Raw genomic sequence first — 16,866 nt, 5'->3', positions numbered from 1 at the left:
TTCATTGACCTGTGGCACAGAAAGTGCTTACACATCTTGGCTGGGTGCGGTGGCTCACGCCTGTAATCCCAGCACTTTGGGAGGCCGAGACGGGCAGATCACCTGAGGTTGCAGTGAGCTGAGATTGCACCATTGCACTCCAGCCTGGGCAACAGGAGTGAAACTCCATCTCAAAAAAATAATAAAATTACGTCTAGATCTCGAATCATAAATACCTGATGAGCAGGGTGAGTGGGCAGGAAGCCACAAAAATCTCCAAGTGCTTACTCATGAGGAGCCACCATTATAGCAGAGCTATGGAGCCAGTTTATCCTGAAGGGGCCTTCTCAGCATCTTCACCCTCCGCCCCGTGCAAGATGCAGTCATTCTTGGTTAAGTTTCATAAAGAGTTGCAGGAGTCCAGGCCAGGTCTTAGCCAGAGGCTGGATTCACCAACCTACCATGTAGCAAATTCCTCCTTGGTCTCCACAAGGGGAACAGTGAATCACCAAATTGGATTTGCCATAGGATGGACGTCAGCAGTGTGTTCCTTACCACTAGGGGTGGCTCAACACTGCCTCAGCACAGCCACCCCATGGTGGGTCCAGATCAGTTAATGACATTACCTGGGGCTATGAAAGTGTTCACTATAACTACAGGGATAGGTGAACTCCCAAGACAGTGTTGTGGAGCAGCAGGCAATGATTGAGTACAGGGCATAACTACTCATGAAAAGAGGGAACATCTGAGAAACAAAGTTGTCAGAAGGAATGGCTTTAAAATTGTTTTGCAAAAGTGTCTCAAAAACTGTAGTAGTCAGTTGTATCCAATACAGCTGAGGAGCCAAGGAGACTGACACCTATTGCGCTCTCTGTATGAAGACTCCTACCAGGAACCAAACTGGGGCACCAATCGGGGCACTGTGATCTTAGACTTCCCAGGCTCCAAAAACAGTGAGGAATGAGTGTGTAAAGCCACAAGCCACCCACTCTGTGTTTTTTTTTCTTTCTTCCAATAGCAGCCTGAGCTAAGACAGTAGTAAGTGCTCTTACAGGGGAGAAAAACAAAACATGGAACCACAAGGATACATTTGCCCAAATCGGTTAAGTCTAATGCCAGGATTCAAACCAATTAGATGCAGAAGCCACTCTATCACCTCTCTTATCATAGCATAGTCATACCAGAAAATAAAGCATCCAATTCCAGAAATGAGAAATACTATGTACCACAGCATAAGTGCTCTGAGTTATTCATCAAGGCAGACTGAACAGAAACATGAAAATGTCACATTAACAGGTCAATATTAAATTCGGTCAAATAATTATATCACTGGCTGAAAAATTAATTTCCTGTCACAAACTCATGATTACACCAACAGGGCAGAGAAATTCCATTTTTGTTTAAATTGGTCAAGGTGAAGGATGTACATAACAAAAGCCACAGTATTTGATATATCAAACACCAAAATGTTTAATCACATGCAAATACAGGATTTTTTACGCACTTGAGCAGATTGTAGAAAAGGTTAATCAAGGCAGGGCACAGTGGCTCACGAGGTCAGGAGTTTGAGACCAGCCTGGCCAACATGGTGAAACCCTGTCCCTACTAAAAATACAAAAATAAGCCGGGCGTGGTGGTATTGCCTGTAATCCCAGCTACTCAGGAGTCTGAGGCAGAATTGCTTGAATCCAGGAGGCAGAGGTTGCACCGAGCCGCGATGGTGCCACTGCACTCTAGCCTGGGTGGCAGAGCGAGACTCTGTTGCAAAAAAAAAAAAAAAAAAAAAGAAAAGGAAAGGTTAATCAAGAGACAGTGCAGTATTTAATAGACTTCTGAAGACTGGACACATACCTGTATCAGCTAAACAAGCAAAAGCAGCAGTTACTTTCAAGTAAGTTGTACCTCAGTTTTCAAGTATTGTAATTCCACTTCCAGGGTTCCCGGATTGTATTACAAGTTATGTCTAAAACAATACTTTTTATGTCTAAAACAATACTTTTTTCTGCTTTTAGCAGAAATGGAATTTTATTTCAACCATATATGAAAGCTACACATTTTAAGGCCATTCAATATCATAGACTTTATACTTAATTACCTCTGAGAAAATGGAGCAAACTTTGAGATTCTTCTACCTTAAAAACATTTTCTCCTACCTACATTCTAACACCCCTTACTCATGTAATATTACCAGGTATGTTGTTAGTAAAAATCAGTAGTACTGGCCAGTGTTTTAAAACAAACATCACTGACTACAAAGGTACTCTACTTGAAATCAGGTCACAAAAAACAAACCCTGCTTTTCAATTAAAACTCAAAAAGGGCCAGGAGCTGTGGCTCACTCCTGCAATCCCAACACGTTGGGAAGCCAAGGCAGAAGGATCCTTTGAGGCCAACATGTGCAACACAGCGAGACCTTGTCTCTACTAAAAATAAACGTAGCTGGGTGTGGTAGTATATGCCTATAGTCCCATGTACTCAGAAGGCTGAGGTGGGAGGATCACTTGAGCCTAGGACTTTGAGGCTGCAGTGAGTCATGACTGCACCACTGCACTTGAGTCTGGGTGACAAAGTGAGACCCTGTCTCAATTTAAATAAATAAATAAATAAAAATTTAAAAAACCCTAATATTTAGATGACTATTTTCTTTATACTTCTCTGTATTTTCAAATATTTTGTAACAATTTTAAGTTAAGAAAAAAATTTAAGTGTAGCCCTAAACTCCAGCTCCATTTTGCAAAATAAGGCATAAATTAAAAATTACGTGCAAAATCAAAATCGATGCTTGGTCTTAAGTTTCACTGTTGTAGTACTTGAAGGATAATGAGTAGAAATTCAGTGACTCAATGAAAATCGATGACAAATGCTAAACATATACCCCAAACAAAACAAAAACGCTAATTAAGGAGTTACAATAAAAATCTTTATTTAGGTTTGGTCAGTACAGGTAAGATATACTGGAGTCACAGAGCAATATGCATTAACAGGATACAACAGTTCATAAAAACTGAGTAACTATGCACACAAATTTCTTAAACATTCAGTCACCTAAAGAGAAAATGCACAGATGTATGGTGGAAAAAACTGTATCTAACACTGAAACTACTACAGGACTCCATCAATGAGTCCAACTTTTAGTGATAAAAAACTACTGTACTGGGCAAACTTGGCAGTCATAAACCCACATCTACTCTAACAAGTCTGAATGGTGCATAAGTACAGTAACAGCATGAGTAAGAATGCCCTTACACAGCACAGGTTCTAAACAGACATAGATTTATACAGACGTCATTGTGTTATATTTTAAGGAAAAATTTCCATTTACAATTTCACATTAACTCATATAAAAATAACTTGACCCTACACAAAATGTTCTTTTAGCAACATTCAAGGTAATTAACTGTTACAATTTCCAAAGTGGCAGAGGTATTGAAGCAAAAAAAAAAAAAAAGAAAGAAAAAACAAAGAGAAAACAACAACAAAAAACCAAAACGTACACCCACAAAAAGGCAAATTGTGACAAAAGTTTGCAATAATTTTCTGGACAGTATCCTCTCCCAAATTAAATGACACTGTATAAAAATTTGCTGAAAAAATATTACAAAACTGAACCCTGTACATTTACACTTGAGTCCAAGCCATTCTGAACGTGGCGGGAACCCACAGTTCGGTTACCTTTCCCACTCACTGCTTTCTCCTCTTGAGGGTCATGATTGGAGTCTGTGTCATTTGATTGGTGTGTGAGAGAGTTTTCACTGCCCGTGGGAGAGTCTACACTTTCATACCCCGCACTGAGTTGATTTACGTAACCACTACCTCCTCTGCCAGTTCTCTCCTCTGAGCTGTTGGAGGACTTATTATTACCATTCCCTGGAGAAGAAGGAAAGTCATCTTCGGTTGTGTTGCCCTCCCTGTGAAATCCAGACCCAGACGTCCTCTGGCGGGAGGAGCTACCATTACTTGGTCCGTTTGTCAGACGACTGCAGTCTTTACTTGTGGCCTCCAGCTGTTCTACAGGTTCAGAAGCTGTAGTCCTGCTGGTACTTGGGGCAGAGGCCTGAGACTGCTGCTGCTGGTACTGAGCCAACTGCTGGCGTGTCTCCTTCAGCTGCTGCTGCAGAACGAGAATGGTACTCTGCATACCCTCTACTTCTTCATCAAGCTGGATGATGAAGTCATTCAGTTCTGTGCAAAGGAGAGTCAAACCAAGTTTAATATCGCTTATAACACTGAAAAATGTTTTAGTGCCTGCCACAAAGCAAGGCAGTCAATAAATGCTTAAGTAAACAAATAAAATTCTTTTTTTGTTGTTGTTGAGACGGAGTCTCGCTCTGTCGCCCAGGCTGGAGTGCAGTGGCCCAATCTCAGCTCACTGCAAGCTCCGCCTCCCAGGTTTATGTCATTCTCCTGCCTCAGCCTCCCGAGTAGCTGGGACTACAGGCGCCCGCCACCTCGCCTGGCTAGTTTTTTGTATTTTTTAGTAGAGACGGGGTTTCACCTTGATAGCCAGGATGGTCTCGATCTCCTGACCTCGTGATCCACCCATCTCAGCTTCCCAAAGTGCTGCAATTACAGGCTTGAGCCACCGCGCCCGGCCAACATATACAATTCTAAAACCACACTACATTTAAAAATTTTGCTTGGAATCTTAAAATATGACTGAGTTTGTTTTGGGGGAAGTCAGATACTTAAAATAATATATAGTCGGCCCTCTGCATGCAACCATGGATTCAACCAACTGTAGAAAGAAAATATTCGAGGAAGAAAAAACTGGGTCTATACTGAACATGTATAGATTTTTTTTCTTGTCATTATCCCCCAAACAATACAGTAAAATAGCTATTTTCATAGCATTTAGATTGTATTAGGTACTGTTAAGTAATTCAGAGATGGCTCAAATGGGAAGATGTACATCGGTTTGTATGTAAACACGACATCATTTTATATGAGGGGCTTATCTGTGGGAGGTCCTGACACCAATCCACCATGGATACCGAGGGCAACTGTATTAAGCAACCAAGTTAAAATTGTTTTAGTCCATCTTGCCATATGCCTAATTACAGCCCCAAAGTTTGACTCACGTTTACCTATGGACCCACTATGGCCAGTCAGTCCCCTTATTCCTGACCCAGTGCCTTAGTTCCACAGCAGCTCTGGCCCTTAAGGACAGCGTGGTCCTCTATAACACTCCAAAGAGGCCCATGTTCTCAATCAAGGACTGTTATACATATATAAGGACAAAGTCACAGGAAATAATTCCTGAAGATTTTGAAAAGGTAGGTGGTTCAGAAGAAATTACTTGGCTACTGATCATCTTTGCAATTAACCAGAGACACTAATTTTCAATTTAAAATTTCAAAGAATTTGGCTATTTTCCTTACTAATAATGCACCTTACAGAGAGGAGAGGCTGGGTGCGGTGGCTCATGCCTGTAATCCCAGCACTTTGGGAGGCCGACGTGGGTGGACCACCTGAGGTCAGGAGTTCGAGACCGTCCTGGCCAACATAGTGAAACCCCATCTCTACTAAAAACACAAAAAATTAGCCGGGAGCAGTGGCGGGCGCCTGTAATCCCAGCTACTCAGGAGGCTGAGGCAGGAGGATCGCTTGAACCCGGGAAGCAGAGGTAGCAGTGAGCTCAGGTCACGCCACTGCACTCCAGCCTGGGCGACAGAGTGAGACCCTGTCTAAAACAAACAAACAAACAAACAAAAAAACAGAGGAGAAACAGGAGAGATACAGCTACACTTGCACTAAAAAGGATGGAGGCTGACAAGTTTTGTTTATCTCAGCAAATTTAAAGATTAAATCTCTTATTCACTAATAAAACCTTCACAGATACAATCAACTATATTACTTTCAGATCGCTGAAAACTGCCAATGTTTCTAAGATTCACACTTAATGAGAAATGGTTAAAGATATTCTTCCTTTCAAACACTGAATACAAATTTGTCCATCTTGTTAAATAATACAACACCCTTTTATCTTTTACCAAATCCTACCCCCAACTAAAAACAAAAACTTAAGAAATTTTGAACAATAAAGAATTAGGAGGGTGGGGATAAACACACTAAAATTATATGGCTTTTTCTGCTGACTCAACTAAAAATGTTTCATTCACAGTAATATACAATCATAGGCAGAGGTTAACAATGTACAGAATCTAACCTATAATATTCATGACTGGCAGTTTTAAAAAGCCAATACAAAGTTAAGAGAACTTTTCAACAAAACAAAACAAAACAAAACACAACAAAAAAAACCCTTACCATCCTGACTGCTTTTAAGCTCCTCACTATATTTCTTCTGTAAAGCCAACTCTGCTTCAAGTTGTGCAATACGTCCCTGGGACAGCTGCCTTCCAAGCTCTTGATTCTCCTGGATAAGCATTCGACATTTCGCCATTAACTTTTTCCCTGTTTGGCTACAAAGGAAAGAGCCATCCATCACAAAATGAAGACAAAACTCTGTCTTTGCTTACAATTATTACAGTGATAGATGTCACACATACAAACATAACTATATCACAGCAGATGCTTCCCCATAATTACCATCTTCTTTTCTGGGACACATCCATCTTCTGCATTTCAGTAATTTGCCAACACAGCAGCAAAAATAAACCCTAAACAAAAAGTGCCCAAACAGCTACACCTTGTTTCTATTACATCAATAATCAATTCTGAAATCCATCTGTTTTCATCTCAAATTATCATCTGAAATGGAAACAGAGCCAGTTTTAACACACATCTTGGCTATACCAATATTATTACACTAAGGAATCTAGTGCTTTATCAGAAAAGTTCTTGAAAAGGTACATGCAACATCAATCACAAATGCTTCTCTATGAAAATCAGTACCTACAAATAAAAATGCATGAGAATATATTTATTCTTGGTAGAAAAAAACATTTAATAAGGATTTTCCTTAACAGGAAGTCCTCCAGCATGGGCAACATAGTGAGACCCCAACTCTACAAAAATTTTTTTAAAAAAATTAGCCAGGTACACATGCTTGTAGTGCCAGCCTCTGGAAAGGCTATGGTGAGAGGATTGCTTAAACCCAAGTGGTTGATGCTGTGACCATGTCACTGCATTCCAGCCTGGGAAACAGGGACTATGTCTCAAAAAAAAGAGGAGGAAAGAGGGAAGTTTATGGTACATCCATCTTCCATAACTCTCAAGAATATATCTATTATATTAATTGAGGCACATTCAGCAATTAAGTTTTTTTTTTTTTTAAGACTTTATTAACAGAAAAGATCGTCCTTTTGACACAAAAATAAGACCAGTGGTCACGTACCACAATTCAAACATGCAAATATCTGCCAATCTAGGAGTGTCACACTTTCCACAAATTAGTTTCCAAATGCTAGTGCAACATACTATGGAACCAATGTGCACATACAGAGCAATTACAAATATGTAATGAAAAGCTCAAATGTTTCCCAATAAAATTTTACTGTTTTTCTTTAGCCTCAGCAATAAAAAGAGAAATTATTTGCTTGTTCTTGTAATTATTTATGAAGACCAGAAGAAAAAAATGATCACTTTTAAAGGGATCTAAGTAAATAATTGTGATATTTACCTTTGAGACTTCGATAAAGACAGTGTGACATTCTTGTCCTTGGTGTAAGTCCAGAATGACCTTATTGGTTAAAATGTTTTTAAAATTCTAGTCTTTCCTTCTTCTAGTGAGGCTTTCATTTGCCTGACACACTACTTCAGTATGCCTTAGAACTTTAAAAATGAGAGCATTTTGTAAATAATTATCAGTCTTTGAAGAAGTTTTGCACGGTTCTTTCACCTACAGCATAATTTTTTTTTGAGATGGGGGTCTCACTGTGTTGCCCAGACTGGAGTGCAGTGGTATGATCTCAGCTCACTGGAGCCTTGAAGTCCCCAGGCTCAGATGATCCTCCCACCTCAGCCTCAGGAGTAGCTGGCACTATAGGTGTGCACCAGCACCCCCAGCTAATTTTTGGAGTTTTAGTAGAGATGGGATTTCACCATGTTGCCCAGGCTGGTCTCAAACTCCTAACCTCAAGTGATCTGCCTACCTCAGCCTTCCAAAGTGTTGGGATTACAGGTATGAGCCACCGTGTCTGGTCGCATGTTTTCTAACCTAATGTAATTCAAGGAAGTTTGTAATTAAGCTTTCTTCCAGAAAATATGTGAAGAGTTAAACCTGGGTTACTACTGCTCAGAGGAGCCGAAGGGTGAAAAGTCACCAGTGAGCATGTGGTAAAGGCTTTATTCTTTGATAACATTATTAGCTGGTGTTCTTGTTCGTTGCTGCTGTAGCTCCAGATTTCCACCATTTCCCATTAGCACTCTCAGGGGTTAGCCTCCACTGAACATTCACTTAGAAATTAAACAGTGGGAAAATGAGAGCTATGCAAGATCGTCAAAAGCGATGGAATTCCTTCCACTTTACTGCCCATGCTCTCAAAACTGTCTTCTTGCAAAGTATATATATTTCATTGGTGTTTACAACTAACCTTCTTATTATATGAATTTTAAAGAGTAGAAAAAGACAACTATAAGAGACATTAATTTGTGACCTGACTTAACCTCATTTAAAAATGTCACAAATTCTAAGGCAAAAAAAGGGTTTGTTTAAAAAGTCATACCTTTTAATAAATAAATGTCTAAGCTAAGATAATCGTATCACATTTAAAACCAGTGATTACTAAAATAAATTTTAACAAAACCAGTTTTGAAAAAATAATTTAATTACAAGTAATTGTTTTTGAAATAATTTTTTAAAATTACAAACAAAAAAATCAACCCATTCCTAAAATCAATTAAGCCACAAACATAATAGAAAGCATTTTGAAAGATATACCTCTAAACACTCTAAAATGTGTGCATTCTCACATGAATGAAATATTTTAACAGAACTGGACAGGTTATTTCTGAGAATCTTTCTTCCTCAAAATTAAAACAAAAAAACAGTAAAGCGAAGACACACGTGCACGCGCACACACCCCAAAGCAAAACCCATTCCACTACTGGAAATACTCCAGACGGGGGACTGCCTGAGCTATTATTTGTTTCAAATTAGTGATGTATTTATAGTACCTGATATACTCTGGCTTACAGCCAATTTTACAGAAAAAAAATCCATTTATAAGTGATTTAAATAAATTATGATTCGTTAATATAATGGAAATACACTATGTAACCATTAAAAATGTAGTAGTCTAGATACACTAAAAAATGGAAAAATGCCGAAGAGATCAACTAAAAAAAACAAGGTGCAACTCATCTGTGTTTATGGTATGATCACATTTGTTTAAAATAATACACATAAAATGACTGTATATGCATAGAAATTATCTTGATGATACCCAAGAAAAAGTAATAGTTACTGCTCCTAGAGAACAGAATGAGGATGTCAAGGTCACATCAGAGAGTGACACTCACTTTTCATCTCCCCTTTTCTCTATAGTATTTCAATTTTATATACAAGCATGTATTATCTTATTATTAAAAGAAAAAATTTTAACAATGACAAGAAAAACCTTGACTGTTATGTAAGTGGCAAAGAAAGATGCCTGCTAACTTTGAGTACATGTTAATAATACATTTTATGAATTACTTTTCTACTAAATTCTACTAAAAAGATACTTAGGCCATTTCTACTGTGAACTTAAAATGGCATAAAATATATACAAAAGCGTTAATGCAAGCACATAAGCTAATTTCAAACAGATCTGGTTACTTACCCTCCAACCCTCACAAATAGTGAGAATTTTAGAAGCAGGTTTCTTCCTGAAAAGTCACACAAACCACTTCTTCAACCCACCCTCTGCCCCACAATCAGTTCCCTAAAGCACAAACATGTAAGATACTTACAATTGATTTGAATGATTAAGAGAGAACTTAAGTCACCCTTGTTAAAACTGCACTTAAACGTTGGGACAAGCTGGAACATTTATCTTCCACTCATCTTAGACTCCATTATCACCAAGCGAAAATTTGAATTGGTGACTTATAGAATGATCTGACGGAAAAAATTCACCTCCAGGATTGGATGGAAGCATGAAGAAAATAATGCCTCATTTATCTAAATGATTAAATGAATTTGCTAGAAATGATCACTATACCTTTTTTCAATTCACAAAATGTCTTACTTAGGCCAGCCCACAGTTCCAACACATTATCTTCTGGCAGGCACCCTGTGAAGCTGTCCCGCAATTACTTTCTACTGCAGTACCCTGGGACAAAGTGTCATAAAAGTAACAAGTGTCAAGTCTCCTTGTCTTTTATGTAGGTCTTTTAAAAATGAGGCACAGCGCCTTTTCCTTCACTTTGAAGAGCACAGCAACAGTATTTCCAAAATGAATCTGCTCTCCACAGGCCCCCCCAAATTAAAATGTTAGAGTACAACAAAATCATCATAATATTCTTTGAACTTAAAAAAAAAAAAAAAACCAACTATTTCAAGGCACATTTAATTTAATATCAAGAGTGCAATACAAAAGGCCCAAATACAATGAAGGAACACATTCCCCCATTAACACCAACGACAATGCTCTTTTAAACATGTGCCTGTTGAATGGAATGGGGATTTCATAAAATTCACTAAAAAAATAATGCAGTGAGTCTCATCACAGCTAATATCCTTATACAATCTAGTTGTGAAATGAATGTTTATAACGCTTCAAACAGTTTCAACCTGAAGTTTGATACCACACCTTCATGTTTGTACAGTCCTCAGTAAGATAATCTACAGTTTTGCAACCATTCAAAGAACAAACCATTGAATAAAACCACATTGATTAAGGCTCAAGCAAGGAATATAGAGCCCCAAACTAAATGGTTAAATATATGCGCTACTTGTACGGACATCTATTATTTGATTCTCTCGTGACTATTAAAAGTTGGTTCTCAGCAAATAAACCCTTTAAAGGCAAAATTCACCTCATTTGAGTTTTGACCCAGAAGTTCAACAACAATCATGAAGTCCACAGTCTTATTGGCAAAACTGATACACAGTGTCTCTAAGTCACTATGCTCAAGGTTAAGAGCGATGCATATTCCATTTTTACATTTTACTGGAATTTTACATGTTCAATTCATGATTTAAAATCTCTAGGTTTTCATTCCTTCAAACTGTCTGAAGACACAGTGTGCCACAGACTTAAGACTTCTGTTTCTCCCTCTATTTTCTTCAAACAGAAACATTTCTCAAGTGTCTACATGTTCTAGAAGGGGAATTTTTCGGAGGTGGCCACTTCTTCGGAATAGTCCGACGCCATCAGGCCTCTGAAGCAAGGGGAAGGGGAAAAGAAAAAAGCTGAAACACAAGGTTCATCTGGTAAGTTTTACATTAACCATTACAAGCTGGACAGTGTAAGAATGTGGCTTTTTTTGGCTCAAAAAGTCTGAGTCTTGGTGTGGAAACGAGTACTTGGCTGTCCCACCACAGCTTTCTCGTAGTGGGACTGTCAGGGAAGTCTTGACTGGGGAGTATGATTTGTTTACCTATCAGGCGTAAACTTCCAGGCACTCAGTTCATTTTGGGCTTGTTCCAGTTTGTCTTTAGTCTGTTCCAGTTCACCTTTCATTTTTAGGAAAAACAAGTTGATCGCTGGGTCTACCATTGTTGATCTCAGTTGGGCAACGCTCGGCTGCTGGACTTGCTTGAGGTACTGGATTTGAGTCTGTGCAAAGCAAAAGAAACAATTACGACCAAATCAAAGGAAACATACATAAGAAGGTGGGGAAAACGCCCTCCATTCACTTGATTTACCAACTCTTTCATTAAGTCCTCCCCTCTTTGATCCTGAAATTCTCTAGAAAAATCTTAAAACTTTCTCGAAAAAGTACAGATTAAAAACTATTTGATGAATATGCTAATTACCCAATCTGATCACTATACATTACATGTATTGAAACATCACTAGTAGTCCTTGAATATGTACAAAAATTATTTGTCAATTAAAAAATAACTATTTAAGGTTATTCATTTAGGAATTGAGGCCATTTGATTACATCTCCAAATCTGGAACTTAAAGGGGCTACATACATTTTACTTTACAATCCAAAATTACCAAAAAAACAAACAAAAATCAACCTTTTAAAAATGCTAACAACCCACTGGAAAAAAGCAAAGTTTAAAATATTAATTACCTAAGAGTTAATGAAGTCTTTTGGTTTGCTTATTTTAATTTTTTGCCTATGGAAATTATTCTATGTAAAGTCCCCTAAAAATACATCAGGTGCAAGATTATAACTTAAAATACACATTTGCATTTCTAAAGGAAAAAATATACAGTACTCAGAGCTACAAGAGTTGCCGTTACAACTTTATAAAAGCAAAACTCTATAGGACCTCAGCCAAAATACAGTATAATTCATATTTTTTCCCCCTCTAAATAGATTTGAATCATAGAATTGTAAAGCTGGAAAGTAACTAACGAAACCCCAACTGCTTATTTTGAGATTAAATAACCCAACTGTTTAGTTCAGCTGGGACAAGAACTCTAGTTCTCCAGCCTTCTGATTCCCAGTCTAGAGCTTTTTCCATCACACCAGAACCCTTCTACTTACATATGAAACCTTCAATTTCGACTTCAGTTGTACTATTTATTAGAACACTAAAAATACATTTCTAAAATATGAAATATAGTTATTAGCATTAAATTCATCATTTTCTTCACACTCAAAAGTAGATCCGGCCCAAGATCTAACTCCACACTAAGGCTTAAACAGAATTACAGTTGAAATTTTCTAATATATATTTAGTAAAGGAACAAATATACTAAGTAGTTTGGGAATATATTTGTTCCACCGAGCAAAAATCTAGTACAACTGCATAGTCAATGTGAAACCAGCTGCTAAGATAACAGAGCCAAGAATAAACCATGACTTACAGTGCACTCCACGTACTGACAGGACTGATTAAAACAGTCTACAACACTGACTGAGACTCAGTTACTATTTAGCTTTACAAAGACCCAATAGTCAACACTTTCAATCATGAAAAGAGAGGTGAATCTGACTAGAATAAATTCCATGTTCTACGGAAGAGAGCACTGAGTAAAGTGTTTTCAAAGTTAGTTTTATTCCTAAATCTATTTTGCGTTGATTGGCAAAAGACTAAATGAAAAATAGAAATACCACTGAGGTGAACAAAAATGATAAGATTTTACTTACCAACAAAATAGAATATAGTTAAGAACATAGTACATAGTTAAGACTATACTAACTATGTGGCTAACTTATGTCTTACACTCAAAACTAACTGACTACTGATGTACTTAGCAAAGACTGCACATAGACAATCAAATAGATGATTTAGTATGCTGGACAAACAAAAGATCTACAGAAACAAATTGACTCCTGAAGATGTTATTTTATTTTTTCTAAGCTTAGCTTAATTTGAAACACCAAGAATAAAAGCAGCAGCTCTGTTTTAAAGGACAGGTACCTAACACAAACCTTTCCACTATTTTTCACTTGCAAGAGGGTAAGAAACCCTCCTCAGGGCCAATCCTTTCAACCATTTGCTTAACCTATTCCCTCCTACCTCCTATAGTACACACAACTCCCATTCTTTCTACTCTTTAAATTCAGCTTCTCTCACTTCCCACTTGCCAGTTCCTCTAGAGGAGGGGTATCCAATCTTTTGGCTTCCTTGGCCAACAACCTCTTAACTGCCAAATCTAACGAACAATTTTAAATTCGTATTGTACAGAACTTTATGTACACCTTTGTTTTAATCACTTTATATTTTGGGGAAGGAAGTGGGAATGCTGGATTTCCTCAGTTTTCCTAACACCACATTCTACTCTTCTAAAATTTGATCTTTGTAGGCTCTATCCTAGTGCATTGTTACTCAAATGAGACAAGCCTGAAGCTGTGATTCCTCCCTAGACTTTTTTCATTCCTTCCACAACAGCATCCAAACTAAACAAGTCCTATTGACTGTGCCTCCAAAACACCTACTCTGTCCTGTCTGCTATTACCAGTGGCTTCATTTATTTCATCTGGACTACTTTAATAGCCTCACAATTGGTTTTCTTGCTTAAAGTCCTATTCCACTCAAATCCATCTTTCATACTCAAGCCAGAATGATCTACCTAAAATGTAAATCTAAATCTAACCCATCATATACATCTCTTGCTCAAAAATTCTTCAGTGGCCCCCGCTCTTCTAGAATACCCAAGATTCCAGGCCTGACTTCATCTTTCTTCACTCTCACCTGAAACTTCATCCTCATCTGCCATATATAATCTTGCCCTTTCCTTGTGATTTTGCTCCTGCTGCCCTGCCCTGTCTGAAAAACCTCACTTGTATTATAACTGGAAGAATAGGAAGTTGTTCAGCTGGCCTGTGCAGGTGACAGCTGTTTAAAACAAAAACAAAAACCTGGAAAAGGTTAGGTTCCATTATAGTTGAAATAACCTTAAAATCCAGGTCAAGGAGACAAGAGTGATGAGGTTATCACCAAAGGCCCGACCAGGCATAATATGATCAAAACCGCCAGTGTATATAGGACAGATGGAGAATCAGAGGTGCATGAATAGCACACACATTGTGATGTGCACACATCAACTATGATGTCAAGAGTAGGAATCTGGAAGAGAAAAGGAATTCAAGACATTCTGATCCTATGAGATATTATCATCAACACCATCTCTTCACAATCTATCTCCCAAGTGCTAGCAGTCTAAAGGTAAGATCCATTTTTCGTGAAACGGGAAATTTGTTAAAAAACATTCATAAGTAACTATGGAGAAAAAAGTATCAGTGGTGTGAGAACTACAACAAAACTCATAGAAACAAAAGAACAAAATGTGGTGAGAAGGTAGAGAAAATGATAATGGGCCAGTGCGATGGCTCACACCTATAATCCCAACAGTTTTGGGAGGCCAAGGAGTAAGGATTGCCAAAGGCCAGGAGTTCAACCTGGGCAACATAGGGAAGACCCCATCTCTACAAAAATTTAAAAAATTAGCTGGACTTGGTGGCACGTGACTGTAGTCCCAGTTAGGAAGCTGAAGTGAGCTGTGATTATACCACTGCACTTCAGCCTGGATGAGAGGCCCTATTTCAAGAAAAGGGGGAAATAACAACAAACTACAACAAGAACAACAACAACAACAAAAAAAAAAAAAAAAAAAAGGAAAGAAAATGATAAAAGCCAGCCTTTAGCAAAGCAAAATGTAAAGAAGTCATTTAGTAAAAAGTGAAAGAGTAAATAGGTACTTTTGTGGAAATTTAAACAATCTCTGTACAGGAAGTAAAAGGACTGTGACTGAGCCTTAAGGAACACTCTATTGGTAAAACAAACAGGAACAAGACTGTGCCCACAGATTTGTGGTGTCTCCAGTGAGCAGAATACTACCTTAGAAGATTTTAATTAACACATTAGAAGACTTCAATATGTATCAAATGAATGGAGAGTACACAAAGAATTGAAGAAACATTCAGATTTTAAAATCACAAACAAGGATACAGCTGCCTCTAATTATTTTGTATAATTACACTGCAAGATTGAGTCTAAATTACCAGAGCTGGACAATCAATTATGTCACTAGATTTCAGATCTACATAGACATAGTAAATACTACACAGTACACATCAAAGTTCTAACAATTAAAAAGGACACGTTGAAGAAGTTGCTGACACTAGGAAAAACAGTTCTATACACAGAGGGGACAAGAGAGCAGAGGTAAAGTCATCAGATGGCTTTCCTAACCAGTGAAAGTAAAGCTAATAGGGAGCAAATGCTCTTTTATTGATTATACCCTCAGACACCAAGATATCTGAAAAATGTCTAAAATTAATGAACTAATATTTACAATGCATGAAAATTTCAAAAAACAACTTAAAACTTTTGCCTCCTTGGCCACAGAAAAAATTTGTTTAAATGAAGAGACATTATCAAAATTTTTCACCTAGTATACTTAAAGCTGTAAGTGTACATATCTATAAAAAAATAACCTCTTATATTTAGCATTAAGTGTTTAAAATTAACATGCAATAAGGCGGACTAAAAACCAATTCCTCAACTAAAGACATTTATATAACTTGAAATACTTACAGTACACTCTTGCATCTCTTGTTCCTTGGTTGCTAGTCGCATTACAAGGATGTTTTCCCTGCGTGCAGACTCTTGCTGTTGTTGCTTTAGTTTTTCTTCAGACTCTCTTAGGCCAGTTACATCATTAGCTGATGATTTTTTAAAAAATTATAAATATAATTTTAAGATCAAGTTTAAATACCTCTGTCAAGAATTAAAAACTAGGGTCAAAAAATTAATCAAGTCTTTAACTTCCATCCTAACCACTTTTATAACAAGCAATTTATTTCCTGGTCATGACAGCTTATTTAGAAGGCAATGTGTCATAGTGCTCCATGACTACCAACTGAATTATGTTTTTATAGTTTCACCTATTTCCAATAGAAGACAGGAAACATTTGTATTATACAGTATTCACAAAATCCTGATGAGTATAAAAATGCTGTCTGGGCAGTGGCTCATGCCCGTAATCCCAGCACTTTGGGAAGTGAGGCGGGTAGATCACCTGAGGCCAGGAGTTTGAGACCAGCCTGACTAACATGGTGAAATACCATCTCTACTAAAAATACAAAATTAGCTGGTCGTGGTGGTGCATGTCTGTAATCCCAGCCACTTGGGAGGCTGGGGCAGGCGAATGACTTGAACCTGGGAGGCAGAGGTTGCACTAAGTCCAAATTGTGCCACTGCATTCCAGTCTGGGCGACAGTGTGAGATTGTCTCAAATAAACAAACAAATACATAATATGGTAGTAACTGCTGGACAATTTGTATTTTAAACTTTGAGGCAGGATCTTATTCTGTTACCTAGACAGGAGACCAGTGGCACAATCAGGGCTCACTGTAGCCTTGATCTC

The 16,866-nt window shown here is 37.8% G+C and overlaps 1 protein-coding gene across 4 annotated transcripts in view; it reads right to left on the bottom strand.

Moving 5' to 3' along the window:
- Window positions 1–2,877: 2,877 nt before the first annotated feature.
- WTAP (WT1 associated protein) overlaps window positions 2,878–16,866 on the bottom strand; it is a 31,232-nt gene continuing 17,243 nt past the window's right edge. For 2 of the 4 annotated variants that reach the window (XM_023219069.2, XM_023219068.1), the window contains exons 5-8: window positions 16,034–16,161; window positions 11,467–11,645; window positions 6,247–6,401; window positions 2,878–4,161 (exon numbers count right to left, since the gene is read on the bottom strand). In XM_023219069.2, coding sequence (XP_023074837.1) covers window positions 3,575–4,161; window positions 6,247–6,401; window positions 11,467–11,645; window positions 16,034–16,161 — 1,049 coding nt within the window. In that variant the 3' untranslated portion in view covers window positions 2,878–3,574. Of the gene's footprint in view, window positions 4,162–6,246; window positions 6,402–10,417; window positions 11,248–11,466; window positions 11,646–16,033; window positions 16,162–16,866 lie in introns of those variants that run through there. The other 2 variants (XM_023219071.2, XM_023219070.1) reach the window with 1 other exon arrangement.

This window comes from Piliocolobus tephrosceles, chromosome 5 (genome assembly GCF_002776525.5).
Source record: "Piliocolobus tephrosceles isolate RC106 chromosome 5, ASM277652v3, whole genome shotgun sequence".
NCBI classification, from domain to species: Eukaryota; Metazoa; Chordata; class Mammalia; order Primates; family Cercopithecidae; genus Piliocolobus; species Piliocolobus tephrosceles.
This window is presented reverse-complemented; position numbering and strand designations above follow the sequence as displayed.